Below are 14,293 nucleotides of genomic sequence, written 5' to 3' on the forward strand. Positions count from 1 at the left end.
TACGCACATGTCGTTTTCACCTAAGCGACGGGGGCTCTTTCGCTCCCTCGGCTGCTGGGCTGCCGATTGGCTGCGTGGGCACGTCGGCGACCGGACGCGCGGCGCGGCGCTACCCCTCTCTCCGAGGCGCCTGCTCTGGGGAGTGAGCCGAGCCGCGCCGCTTAGCCTAGCGACGGGGCAGCGGTGTGCCGATCCTGTTCCTGTCGCCGCCGTCTCGCGTGCCGTGACCCGCGCGACCCCAGACCCCGACTCGCTTTGGCTCGGCCCGCGCGCCCCAGACCGGACCCGGGCGGCGCGACGGGAGGATGAGCGGCGGGCGGCGGAAGGAGGAGCCGCCTCAGCCGCAGCTGGCCAACGGGGCCCTCAAAATCTCTGTTTGGAGTAAGGTGCTGCGCAGCGACGCGGCCTGGGAGGACAAGGTGCGGGGGGCCTGGCAAGAGCGTAGGTTCGAGGATCCGGCTGGTACTTGGGGGACGGGAGGACTGGCCCGGGCCTGCCCCTACACGGTCCGGGCGCGGTGAAGTGGGGTGCTGGGGTGGTGGGGCGGATGGCGCAAGGGCGCGAGGGCGAACTTGGCGGGCTTGCCCAAGAGTGAAGCCACTAGGTCGCGCCGAATCAGGCAGGTGGGAGCAAAAGCATTGTTATCCGCAGGCTGGGTGTGTTGTCTGCAGGACGTGAGTGAGCTGAATTCGATTGGGTCTCCTTTCACCCCAGTAGAATCTTAGCACAAACAGTAATGGTGCCAGACTTGGACTGGATACTCTGTGCCAGGTGCTGTTTGTGCACAGTCCCACTGAGTTGAATTCTCAGACCAGCCCTGAAGTGGGGATGCCGTGGTGCATTAAAGCATTTAGCACATAGTGAAGTTTGCTAATGGTGAACTGCCATCGCTTGGTTGTTGAATGGGAAAGACAGTGCTGTACTTTCTGTGGCGAGTGTGTGTGAGAGAGGAAGAAATGCCCCACTGGATGTGTGTAAGAAATAGTTGGGACTTCAGGATGTTCTTGCTGGTCACATTCAGAGGATCTTGAGTGTGGACACACCTCAGTTCCATGATCTGGAAGGGGGTGATCAAGCAGCTTGATTGCAGTTGACTTGAGTGTTACATTTGCAGTCCTTCTTTTGTTTTTCCGCGCTGCTGAAGTTGGGGTTTCTTTCCTGAGTTCCAGTAAAGGGGGATGGGAGGCGCTTCCTGAAGGTTCTCTTGGCCTGCCCCCAGCCCTGCCCAGCTCTTGCAAAACCTGCAGTCTGTTTGTGATCTGCTGTGTCATTTCTTTTCTTTCCCTGGTATAAGGACTGGTAATACAGGGCAATTCAGAAACCTTAGTTTCCTGTGTCTTATAAAATTTAGGTGTGCTGGCACCTGCCTCCAGCACTTTTTTTCTTAATCCTTTCTTTGCTCTGTGAATTACTCAAAATTTAGTGTACTGAAAGGAGGTACAGGTAAGTATCAGCAGTTTTGCCTAAGGACTGTCTAGGTCTTCCTGGTCAGCTAAGAGTTACCTGTGGCCAGTAGCAGTTATTAGAGCCATTTCATTACACAGTTTCTCAAAAGAGGTAAAGATTTCTCTGAACTTTTGACCTAAAACACAGGATCTGGAAGTAATAACTTAAGATGTCTAAATATTTGTTTCTAACCACATTTTACTCTAAGCAGTGATGCAAGAGCTACATACCATTGCTTTTGGGGAAAAGTTCCCAGAAAGATACATTTAGCAGCAAACTTTTCTGTTTCCCCACTAATAGCTGCCCTGTGGCACCCACTCCAGGTAATATATTCATTGCCTGTCTTCTACAGGATGAATTTTTAGATGTGATCTACTGGTTCCGACAGATCATCGCTGTGGTCCTGGGTGTCATTTGGGGAGTTTTGCCATTGCGAGGTTTTTTAGGAATAGCAGGGTAAGTCTTGGGTAGCATGTGTTTTCATGGTTTCATCTCTCTTTTGCTCTTTTTGGGGGAGGGGTTTGGAGATATTCGAGACAGTGTCTCAATATGTAGTCCAAGCTGGTCTTGAACTCACTGTGTAGCCCAGGCTGGCCTCAAACTCGCAGTGATCCTTCTGCCTCACCCTCCTGAGTACTGGGACTACAGGTATGAGCCACCACACCTAGCTCTTCGTCTCTTTTTAAAGAGGTTTATGTTTTCTGTTTATGGAAAAAGCCATTGCCACTTTTAAGTTAGACACCTTGTGTGTAATGACAGAAGTGGGCTCCATAACAGCTTGCTCACCTGAGTCTGTTGCAGCAGTGCTCAGTTCATCAGACTCAGGAACATCTCAGGTGAGGCAGGCTACCTTCCTGAAGGCTTAGGCCAGTCCATTCATTCATGACCCTAAAGTGACTTTACGAAAGATGCTACCATAGTACTTGTTGGAGTATGTACTCTTGGCACCTTGCGCTTGTGAGGCAGGCAGGGGCACCACTGAGCTAAATCCCCGGCCCTTGAAGTATGTACTCTTACTGTTTTTTTGTTTTTTGTTTTTTTTTTTTTGGTACCGGGGATCAAACTCAGGTCCTTCACTTTCAAGCCAGGCGGCAGAACCACTGAGCTAAATCCCTGGCCCTGGAGTATGTACTCTTAATTCTGTTGTGATCTGTACCTGTGGAAATTTGGGAAATAGAACTTCTGTGCTGAATGGCCGTCTTCCTTGTGCCTGCCACTCTGTTGGATCTGCTGAATCTTGGCTTTGGCAGAAGATACATCAGGCTGGGCATAGTGGCGCATGCCTGTAATCCCAAACATTAGGGAGGCTGAGGCAGGAGGATCGCTGCAGGTTCAAGGCCAGCCTGACCTACATAGCAAGACCCTGTCAGATTCCTGCATTTTAAGAGCAGCCCCAGAGCAGGTGGTTGGGCCTCACGTGTTGTATTGTATTCCCCTGCCCAGTGGCAGTACACTTGATGCCAGGCCCTGGTCTGTTAACACACTACTGAAAGTGAGGCTTTATGCCCATCAGATTGGATTTAAAAGAGTGTGCACTATTTTGGAAATGGAGGACTCTGCGTTTTCTCTTCTCGTGCATGGAATACTAGTGGTTGCCCTCCCCCCAGTGAAAAACCACATCAGTTCCTTTTTTTGGTTTTTGGTTTTTGGTACTGGGGATCAAACTCGGGTTCTTGAGCTTTGGCCTCAGGCGGTGAAACCACTGAGCTAAATCCCCAGCCCTACATCAGTTCTTTTAAGGGTGATCATATCTCGTACTATTCCATTTCCTTTAGGGACTAAAGATGAAATACATACACTTGAGTTGCCTGTTTTCTCAGAAGATAACCTAAAAGAAAAAAAAGAAGATAACCTAAAAGGAATGTACATTAGTCCCCACCTTATCCACAGGGGACATATGAGTGAATGTTTAGATTTTAAAATTTTATTACATTAAAAGACACATTGGGCCGGGGATTTAGCTCAGTGGTTCTGGCGCCTGCTTCGCAAGTGCAGGGGTCCCAAGTTCAGTCCCCAGTACCAAAAAAAAAAGACACATTGCCATCAACCCTCTTCAGAATCCTCCGTGCTTCAAACACTTATCCCATCACTCTTGCCACTTTTTGAAGCTGTTCTACCAGTTTCCTTTCATGAGTGACTTTACAGGTGCAATGAGCACTGCTTCCGTGTGCCATCCAGCGAAAAGGCAGGCATGTAAAAACATGATGGTGTGTCCTCATCCACCTTATTCATCAGATCTGGCACCATGAGACTTCTGGCTTTTCCCCAAAGTCAAAATGATTGTAAAAGGTAAACATTTTGAATTGATTGACAACATCAAGGCAAACATGAATTATAGAGCAGCTAACTTCCAGAACTATTCCCAGTGTCAGGAACGATGGGATAAGTGTGTTTGAGGCAAAGAGAAGTATAATGGAAATTGATGGTAATGTAGCTTTTACTGTAATAAATTTTAAAGATTTTATATCCACTATATTTTTCTATCGTACCTCATATTCCAAGACTCCTAATAGATGCCAGAAATCATGGAAAGTACCAAACCCTATATTACTATGTTTTTTCTATACTTATTTATGATAAACTTTAAATTACAAATTTGGCACAGTGAGAGATTAACAGTAACTCCTAATAAAATAGAACTAAAGAATGATACAGCCATTATGTGAATGTGGTCTCTCAAGATACCTTATTGTCTTTTTTTTAAATTGAGAGATCAACCTTATTGTCTTCTACTTCCTTTCTTCCAGTGAAAATGCAAGATATTCACTTACTTTTTGTTTGTATGTTTGTTCTGAGACAAGGTTTTACCATATAATCCAGGCTGGCCTTGAACTCACTATGTAGCCTATACTGCCCTTGAAGTCACATTGCTCCTCCTTCAACCTCCCTAAAGCCACCATACCTGGCTGAGATGATACTTAAAGGAAGCACTTCACAGCTTCTCTACAGCATATCCAAATTGCCAGCATCACTATTCTTGCTCTTTGGGGCCATTGTAAGTAAAATTAGGGTTACTTGAGTACCATCACTGTGATACTGCCCAGTCATTTCAGTAATGGAGATAGCCACTAAGTGACTAACACAAGTAGCATTTACAGCATGGATCTGCTGGGCAAAGGGATGACACATCCTAGGCAGGATGAAGCAGGACAGCACGAGATTTCATCACACTACTTCAAACAATGTGCCATTTAAACCTTACATATTTAACCTTATATTTAAACCTTATATATTGTTATTTCTTGAATTTCCCATTTAATATTTTCAGACCATAGTTTGTTTTTTGGTACTGAGGATCAAACTCAGGATCTTGTGCTTGTGAGGCAGGCAGCGAAACCACTGAGCTAAATCCCCAGCCCTTCCAACCATAGTTGACCAGGGGTAACTAAAACTACAGAAAGCAAAACTATGCTTATAATCCTAGCAGTCTAGGAGGCTGAAGCAGAAGGCTCACAAGTTCAACTGTGGCTTGGGAAACATAAATGATTTAGTGAGACCCTGTCTCAAAGTAACAAAAAGAGCTGAGGATGTGGTTCTCGGTTTAATGTACTGCAAAAAAAGTGGCAGAGGGGTAAGGAGGATCAACACAGAGACTATCCTATATGCCATATAATTCCTTCTCTTAATTAAAAAGGATTTTTGATGGATGATATTAAGTGCAGTGAGGAAACCAGAAAGAGTTTATGCTGTGAACTTGACAGAGTAGACACTTAAAAAGACTGGTTGAGTGTGATATGACACAGGACCTGGCATTCATAAAGGTCTCCCCAGGTGGGAGATGACATACAGATACATTTTTAGAATCTTGATCACCCCATCTCCACAGTCTGTGAAAGAAAAGTTAGAGGATTCCAGAGAAAAGGAGGCCAACCTAAAGGCAAGAGGTTGTTTCTCATTTTCCAGGGCCACTAGTCTAAGGAAGGAATAATACTAGTTCAGAACCCCTACACCATCTAATCTTGCAAGATTTTTAAGGTATTTCTCTAAAGTCACCGAATCTGGTAATCTAGCAAGGACCAGAGTTAGTTCAGTATCCTTTCTCCTGTATTCAAACAGATCCTAAATCTCCTCCCTCCCTTCTTTTCTTGCTCCTTCCGTCCCTCCTTCCTTCCTCCTTTTTTTGGAGGGTGGTACTAGGGATTGAACTGAAGGCTTTCTCACTGAGCTACATCTCTAGCCCCCTTTCCTTATTTTTTTGAGACAGGCTCTTACTAAATTGCCCAAGCTGGACTCAATATTGTAATCCTCCTGCCTCAGCCTCCCAGAGTGCTGGGATTATAGGTGTGTGCTACCATACTTGGCACAATTTTTATTTTATAAATGAGAGAAGCCAAGTGTGGTAGTGCACGCCTGTAAATCCCAGCACTCTGGGAGACTGAGCCAGGAGAATCACAAGTTTGAGGCCAGCCTGCATGATTTCATTACTCAGCAAGATCCTGTCTCAAAAATAGAAAAGGAGGCCAGGGATTTAGCTCAGTGGTTCTGCCATCTTCCTCTAAAGCACAAGGTCCTGAATTTAAAAAAAAAGAAAAAAAAAGGGATAGGGATGTAACTCAGTATGAAGCCCCTAAGTTCAAGCCCTAGTACAAAATCAATCAATCAATCGATCCATCCCAGAGACTGGAGTTAAAAGACAATGAGGGCTGGGGATTTAGCTCAGTGGTACCGCTGCCTGCCCTGAAAGTGTGAGGACCCAAGTCAGATCCCCAGTAGGAAGAAAAAAAAAAAGACAATGAATCTCTAACAAATAACAGGCCTCAGAGCTGGAAAATTACATGTCAACAGTAATGTAATACTCTCTTTTCAATAGTCAAAGGAACTTTCTTTTTTTGGGGGGTGGGTACCAGGGATCAAACTCAGGACCTTGTGCTTTCGGCCAGAACCACTGAACTAAATCCCCAGCCCAGGAACTTTCATTTTTGAGACAGGGTCTCACCATGTAGTTCAGGTTGGCCTTAAACTATGTAGCCCAGGCTGGCCTGGGACTCATGTTGATTCTCCTCCTTCAGCCTCCTGAGGGCTGGGATTACAGGCTGCACCACCACACCCAGCCCAATTGTATTTTTAAAAAATGTTTAAGTAATCTTAGCACTCAGGAGGCTAAGGCAGGAGGATCACCACAAGTTGAAAGCCAGCCTAGGGCCGGGGATTTAGCTCCATGGTACCGAAGCCTGCCTCCCAAGAGCAAGGTCCTAGGTTTGATCCCTGGTACAAAAAAAAAAAACAGGACTGGGGATTTAGCTCAGTGGTTCTGCCTCCTGCCTTGCAAGCAGAAGGACCCGAGTTTGATTCCCAGTACCAAAAAAAGGGGCAAAATACAAAAAACAGATGTTTAAGAAGCATTCTACGAGTACCTACTAAACCATGTGCTAAGCTCTGAAAGAGATCCAGAGACAGGAGGGGATGGACTTTGCCCTGCGCTGCTATTATAGCTTGTGACTAGATGTCCCCCCAAAAGCCTCATGTGGTCACAGGCTGGGTTTTTCAGAGGTGGCTGGATATAGGGTGTATGATCCTGGGATTAAGGCATTTGCAGCTCCCATGAGTAATCTATAGCTAGAGCCTCTAAATTGGCCTGTCCAAAAACTTAGTTCCTGTCAGAAGGAAGTGGCTGGGTTTGGCTGGATCCCAAGATTTCTGGCAAGAGGTAAAGATGTGGCCAAGTCAAGAACTATATTTTGGGGCTGGGGATTTAGCTCCGTGGTTCCAGCGCCTGCCTTGCAAGCACAAGGTCCCAAGTTCAATCCCTAGTACCAAAAAAAAAAAAGAACTATTCTGTGTGAAATCCAAGAAAAACCTTCTGTTCTTCCTTACTCCCTGCCTCTGTTACTGGAACCATTGTACTCCCAGGCTTGAAGCTTTTGGCTCTTTTTACCTCCTTATTCAGCCACTTGCCCTGTCCCTGTCCTACAAACTACATTTGTTCTCATGTCCTGAAATGTGTGGCATCTACAAGTCTAAACCAGACTTCCTCACCCATGATTTTTTTTTTTAATAAATTTTATTTTATTCCACCCCCCCCCAAGACCCCTGCTGCTTCTGCTCTCAAGAAAGTCCTTACGTTTATGAGCTAACTCCCGAAGCTTCATATCCTTCCCAGCTTGCTGACACAGCCTCAGGCTCTCCCCAGCCCCTCATGCTGATACAGACTCCTGTCAGGCTCCACTACACAGCCCTACACCAGCCCCCTTCATCCACTGGCCAGAGCCTGTTCTCTTTGCGTTTTTCTTTTGCCACTGGGGATTGAACTCTTGGCCTTGTGCACAATAAGCACACTCCCTGCCACAGAGCCTTTGCATTTTCCACCTCTGCCTTCAGATGAGACGTGGCCTGAGACACTCAGTACCTCCTTACATGGGTGCAGTAACTGGAAAGACCACTGGAAAGTCTTGATCACTTCATGAAACCAAGAGATGAGTAGAGTAGGTTATTATGCTTCTCCTCACTGCATTCCAGTTCCTACATGAGCTAAATCCATTATGGGGTCAAAGACTTTCTGGGAGGGGTGAGCATGGCAAGGAGGGTGATAGGGGAAGTGAAAATGTTGGAAGTATGTTATGTGCATGTACAAAAATCTGTATAACCAGTATGCAGTAATAAAAACAGATGTGAAACAAAAAAAGAAATAGTTGGGGAGGCTTTCCTGGAGATGTCCACAGACTTCTGGCTTCACTTCCACTTTTGTTGCTGTGTTTCTGTTTTATTTTGTTTTGTTTTGCTTTGAGATAGGGTCTCACTATGTAGTTCAGGCTATCTTCAAACTCACTTCTATCTTTGCTGCCTCAGGCTCCCAAGTGCTGTGATTACAGGTGTGTACCACCACACCTGGCTGTTGCTATTCTTTGTCCCTACTAGATGATGGGCTGAGGGCAAGGACTATCAGATTCACCTGATCTAGTGCAGTGGCAGACGCAGACATCCAGAATGATCTCCACTGAGGAATCATGTAGGGGCCCATGCTGCTTCGTGTTTTATTAGTCCATAAAGGAGTCATTTAATACATTTGTCCCACAGTGGCCCCTCATCTGGGGCTATGTGGAAGGCCATGTTTGGTATAGTTTCTGTTTGGGGTGGCTCAGCAGCCATTCTGTTTTACTTCAGGGAGCTTGGAGAATATATCAGTATATGTTATTTTTTATGGTATTGGAGATCTAAGCCAAGGCCCTGTGCACACCAGGCAAGGACTTTGTCAGTGAGCTATACTTTTTGTTGTTTCTGAGAGAGTCTTGCTACATAGTTTAGGCTAGCCTTGCACTCAGTGTAGCCCAGGGTGGCCTCAAATTCATGGCAATCCTCCTGCCTCAGTCTCCCAGTAACAGGCATGCACCACCATGCCAGGTTCACTAAGCTATACTTTATTTTTTATTTTTTGGTACTGAGGATCAAACTCGGGACCTTTCACTTGCAAGGCGAGTGCTGGAACCACTGAGCTAAATCCCAGGCCTGCTGAGCTGTACTTAAATGTTTATTTGTTGCTTTCACTGGGTCACTAAAAATGGTTGTTCCTGCTTTAAATCGTTAGTTCATCCAGGTGAGCTCTTTTTGAGAACCTAGCCATTTTTGCATATTATTTTGGGCATACACCACCACACCCAGCTTTTGTGTATTATTTCACCGCTCTTGATGCCATAATATTCTTCAGCCTCCCCATTTTATAGATGAGGGAACTGAGGCTCCTGGCAAGAGACTGGCACATATCCTGATAACAATGAACAGAATTCATAAAGCCCATCTTCCTGAGCTTGAAGCTTCTTTCTGTCCGGGTCACCCCTGCCTGGTGGGAGACACATGCAAACAATGAACTGTAGGACAGTACGCTCTAATAGCTAAACAGTGTGGTGGGAGCTTTGAGTCTGCCAAGCTTACAGTTTGTTTGGTGTCTGTCCTCCATTGCTCCAGATTCTGCCTGATCAATGCAGGAGTCCTGTACCTCTACTTCAGCAACTACCTACAGATTGATGAGGAAGAGTATGGCGGCACGTGGGAACTCACAAAAGAAGGGTTTATGACATCTTTTGCTTTGTTCATGGTATGTGTACCTGGTAGTTCTACAGCAGATTCTGTTCCTTTCATGAGATGTCATTCATTCAAGGGGAGCCTAGTAAATGCATTAAGATATGTGATTGAGGTGTCATTGTTTTCAGAAGGCTCCTGAGGTTGGAGTGCATAGCTTCTCTTGAGCCAGGCTGTCCCAGAAGATGTGGGGTGGGATACTCTACAGATGGGCTAATACAACAATGTATTAGCAGCATGGGCCCCTGCATGATTCCTCAGCGGAGATCATTCTGGATGTGTCTGCCACTGCACTTGATCAGGTGAACTTGACAGTCCTTGCCCTCAGCCCATCATCTGTTACACTAACAGATGTAATACTATATAGGGGGCTAATAGAGTCTATTAATGTGCAAATCCAGGGCCCATTGTCAGCTCCTTTATCTGATACCAAACCTTGGCCTGGCTACATATTAGAAACTGGAAAACCTTTAATATATTATTCATAATAGATAAAAAATACAAAAAACTCAAATAGCCATCCCCTGATGTAGAATATTATTTAGCCATAATAAGGATGTAAGTTTTCCGCCATCCCAAGCTCCTAGGGCAGAGAAGGTGAGCCGCATGGGCGCCAGAAGCGCACACACACACCCCCGTGGAAATGAGAAGACACATAAACAAGCCTCAAAAACAGTTCCAGATCACCTACAGCAAGCCCGAAGGGAAACGAGATGGAACAATCTGATACTCAACCACCTGGACTCTCTGAACTGGAAACAAAAGAGGATCTGGGAAAAATGAAATCAGAAATAATTACTCAGATGACAGCAAAGATTTTGCTCATGGTGCAAGACATGATTAATAAATCTAGAGAGGACACAGATAAAATAGAGGATCTGAGGAACATGATGGAATCCCAACATAAGGAAACAAATGGAATCCATAAAACAGATACAGATTTCCAAGAGATTAAAAACTCCATCAAAAGTCTGCGCAGCAGAATGAACCAATGTGAGGATAGAAGTTCACATATAGAAGATAAGATTGCAATTAGTGACCAGGAAAAGAAAAATTGCTTTAAAATTGTAAGGGAACACGAGAAAGCAATCCAGCAGCTGCTAGACAATCCAAAGAAGAATAACATAAGACTGATTGGAGTCAAGGAAGAAACAGGAGAGAGTCCAGATGACATACAAAAACTGTTCACAGAAGTGATGGCAGAAAACTTCCCAAGGAGGGGAAAAGAACTTGACATACAGATAAGTGAGGCATATAGGACTCCAGCTAGCCTTAATCAAAAAAAATCTACACATAGGCATATAATAGTTAGGATTCCAGAAATCCAACAGAAGAACAAAATTCTACAGGCAGTGAGAGAAAAGGATGTAAGTTTTGATACGTACTACAACCTTGAAAACATGATAAGTGGAAGAATCCAGACACAAAAAACCATATATGAAAGGCATAATGCTGTAATGTCAGCACTCTGGGAGGCTGAGGAAGGAGGATTGAAAGCTCAAGCAATTTAGGAGCCTGTTTCAAAATAAATTTTTTAAAGGGCTGGGGATATAGCTTGGTACGTAGGATCTAGGTTCAATCCCCAGTTCAATCCCTGTTGATGTGAAATGTCCTAAAATAGACAAGTCTATGGAGACAAAGATTAGTGGTTGCCAGTGGCTGAGGGAAGGCAGAAATAGGAAGTAAAAATTGATCATGGGAACAAGCTTTCTTTTTGGAGTGATATTTTGGAATCAGTGGTTATATTGGCACAACTTTATGAATATACTAAAAATTTCTGGCCAGGTGTGGTGGTGCACACCTGTAATCCCAGCACTTGGGAGACTGAGGCAGAAAGATCACCATAAATTCAAGGTTTACCTGGGTTACATAGTGAGTTCAAGTCCAGCCTAAACTACATAGTGAGACCCTGCCTCAAAACAAATAAAAAAATTCTGAGTTACACACTTTTAAAAAGTTCAGACTTTATAGAATGTGAATTTCAGTTTTACAGAAATTCAAAGCTGGGCATGGTGCATGTCTGTGATCCCAGCTGGTTGGGAGCCTTGGGCAGGCTGATGGTGAGTTTGAGGCTAGCCTGCGCAGCATAGCAAGACTCTGCCTCGAAATAAAAATTATACACATACCCATATGTGTCCATACCTATCCCAAACCAATAAACACTGAGAAGTGGTATCAGGGCATCTGTTTTTGGTGTTTCTCGTTTGTTTTTGTTTTAATTTTTTGGTTTTTTGAGACAGGATGTTGCTTTGGAGTTAAGACTGGCCTTGAACTCACTATGTAGCCTAGGCTGGTGTCAAACCTCCCCTGCTTCAGCCTCTCGAGTACTGGGATTACACACCTGGCACTTATTTTACCTGTGTGCGTGCGTGCGTGCGTGCGTGTGTGTGTGTTGAACCCAAGAAGCACTGAGCTACATCCTCACCCCTTTTTTTTTTTGGTACCGGGGATCGAAGTCAGGACCTTGCGCTTGTGAGGCGGGTGGCAGAACCACTGAGCTAAATCCCCAGCCCCTCACCCCTTTCTTATTTTGCAACTGAGTCTTGCTAAATTGCCTGGGCTGGCCTCAAACTTTCAGTGAGGCAGCTGGGATTATAGGTCAGGGCTGCCATGTTTGGCTGTCTGGGTTTTTTTTTTTGTTTTTTTGAGATAGTCTCCGTGTGTAACCCAGGCTGCCCTCAAACTTGAGGCAACACAGCCTTATGTGTATTGATTCCACATCTATACCTCCATTCCCTAGGGCCAGGGTGGTGAGGGCAAGGAGTTGTCAGATCATCCCTTTGGGAGCATAGGTGGGCTGTCCCAAACTTTGTTAGAGACAGCCAGAGTTCAGTGAAATAACTTAGGCTTCCCAGTGGGTTGTGCATTGGGTGGCAGCTGGGAAGTACCCTCTGTGCACATCCTCCTTTTGTGGAATTGGTAACCTGTAAGCATTGCTTGTCTCCCCTCTAGGTCATTTGGATCATCTTTTACACTGCCATCCACTATGACTGATAGTGGACAGCTCCCACCTGGTTTCTGTCCAGTCCAAAGGACCCTCTTAATTACAGCACAGAAAAATGATTATTGGGGCACCCCAGCCACATGGAACCTGGAAGACCCATGTTTCCTGGACCAAGAATTAGAATGTTGGGCATCACGTGTTTTCTGCAAGGGCCATGACCCGAAACTTTCTAAAGAATCATCCGCTTTGAGGAAAGCATTTCTGAATTTATCCATCACCACCTGTTTTTTGGATACCATCATGTAACAGCTATTTGCAAGTGAACCTGTCATTTAATTTGATGCACCTCTGGATGAAACATTAAATTGTCTTCCTTAGTTCTCTATCCGGTGTACAGTTTTTAAACTATCAGTGGCATTTCAAGCCTTCTGAAAACAGTGTGGCAGGATGTGTGTGGTCCATAGCATAGTACAAACAGCAGCTAATGTTTCCATTGTAGAATGTTTTCAGATACTTGAATAAACAAATCTTTAATGAGAACCTGTTGATGATACCTGATAAACCCTTTCCCACCTCACTGCCTCAGAGCAGCATCAGAGGTGATAGCTTCTTTCCCTCTGTGCTCCCTTTGCCACTCCACCCAGGCCTCTATTTCTTTGTGGGCACCAGGGAAATCAGGCTGTGCCTGGGTGCACTGTGGAGAATGGGCTCACTACTTTCCCATGCCCCTGCCCTGCACACTGCACTCTGCGCTCACCTACAGTGTGTTAGGCTCAACTGGTGTCACTTTGAGCCAGGTGTGGTGGTGCACACCTATAATCTTGGGAGACTGAGGCAAGGGACAAGTGTGAGCTACATAGTGAGACCCTGTGGGTTGGAGGGGAGGGGAAGAGGTGTCATTTCGTATTTGGCCACAAGATGGCTAGGCCAGGGAGATGGGAGAACTTGGCTGCTTTTGAATAAGCTACAAAATGAAACATCTGAAAGCTGGGGCTGTCCAGAGAAGGGGCTTGCAGGGAACATTTGAGGACCTGGATTTTAAGTGGTCCTGCTTGTTCTGGAGGTCAGGTGGAGGCGGAAACCCAGGATCTGCTGTTGTGATCAGTCACCCACCACTTGTTTCCTTCTCCTTCTGGGCCACAGTCGCCCTCCAAGGTGTGTTGATGTTCTGAGACCTGTCAATTTTCTAAAATTATTTTTTCTCCTTGATGTTAGTGGTGACTTCTCACATTGTACGTAGGGCTGGTTAATAGCATGCAGAATGGGACTCACCAGGACCTAATGAGCCCAGTGGAAGTTTATTCTCTTCTGGAGCCCTGATCCTGCTCCCAACTGCCCTGCACTCCAACTAGAAGTTGCAGGCAGGGTCATGGCCAGGGGAGGAGGTAAGTGACTTTTTAGGGCCGAGAGGAAGAAGCAGAAGGTCGGGTGGAACCCTGGATGCACCTGTGTCCCAGGCCTCCCCTCAGAGTGTACACAGCCTTGTTTCCAGGGTGCTCAGCTTGAGCCAAGTTGGCCTTCTAGGTGCTACAGCCTTGGTTCCCCTTCCGACCTCTGCTTTTGACCTCAGCATCATCCAAGGAGACAACCTCAGTCAGGCTGATGTAGGAGCTGAGGGACTCCCGGAGACCCTCGCTGAGAAGAGATGCCTCCCCGGTGGTAGGTCCTTCAGAAAACAGGAGGGAGCTGTGGAGTGGAGGTTGGGAGCAATGAGTGAGGGAGACACCTGCCCGCACACAGCTCTTGATCTCAAAACATCTCCGTGTTACTCCTGACAAACAGGATCTCTTCCCTATCAGATCAAACCCTACCTTGACCTCCCCACTCAGGTCTCCAGCCTTTCCAACCTTCTACCCTGCCTCCCTTGAGGTCCACACTTACTTTGTCCTC

The 14,293-nt window shown here is 45.8% G+C and overlaps 2 protein-coding genes across 4 annotated transcripts in view; one reads left to right on the plus strand and one right to left on the minus strand.

The window, feature by feature from the left end:
- Positions 1-21: 21 nt before the first annotated feature.
- Positions 22-12,788, plus strand: Rab5if (RAB5 interacting factor). 2 transcript variants are annotated; one of them, XM_004867835.4, is made up of 4 exons: positions 22-419; positions 1,799-1,902; positions 9,346-9,475; positions 12,412-12,788. In XM_004867835.4, the coding sequence occupies exons 1-4, from the start codon at positions 306-308 to the stop codon at positions 12,451-12,453; spliced, it is 390 nt and encodes a 129-aa protein (XP_004867892.1). In that variant the 5' UTR covers positions 22-305; the 3' UTR covers positions 12,454-12,788. The 2 variants fall into 2 exon arrangements, with proteins under 2 accessions (XP_004867892.1, XP_004867891.2); XM_004867834.4 differs by having other exon boundaries at positions 48-386.
- The window catches only part of Sla2 (Src like adaptor 2), a 35,813-nt gene continuing 31,555 nt past the window's right edge, over positions 10,036-14,293 (minus strand). For both annotated transcript variants that reach the window (XM_021246937.2, XM_021246936.2), the window contains one exon: positions 10,036-14,089. In XM_021246937.2, coding sequence (XP_021102596.2) covers positions 13,924-14,089 — 166 coding nt within the window. In that variant the 3' untranslated portion in view covers positions 10,036-13,923. The remainder of the gene's footprint in view (positions 14,090-14,293) is intronic.

Source organism: Heterocephalus glaber, unplaced genomic scaffold, assembly GCF_053883595.1.
Source record: "Heterocephalus glaber isolate CG9 unplaced genomic scaffold, H.glaber_assembly_v1.0 deba00001532, whole genome shotgun sequence".
Taxonomy (NCBI): Eukaryota; Metazoa; Chordata; class Mammalia; order Rodentia; family Bathyergidae; genus Heterocephalus; species Heterocephalus glaber.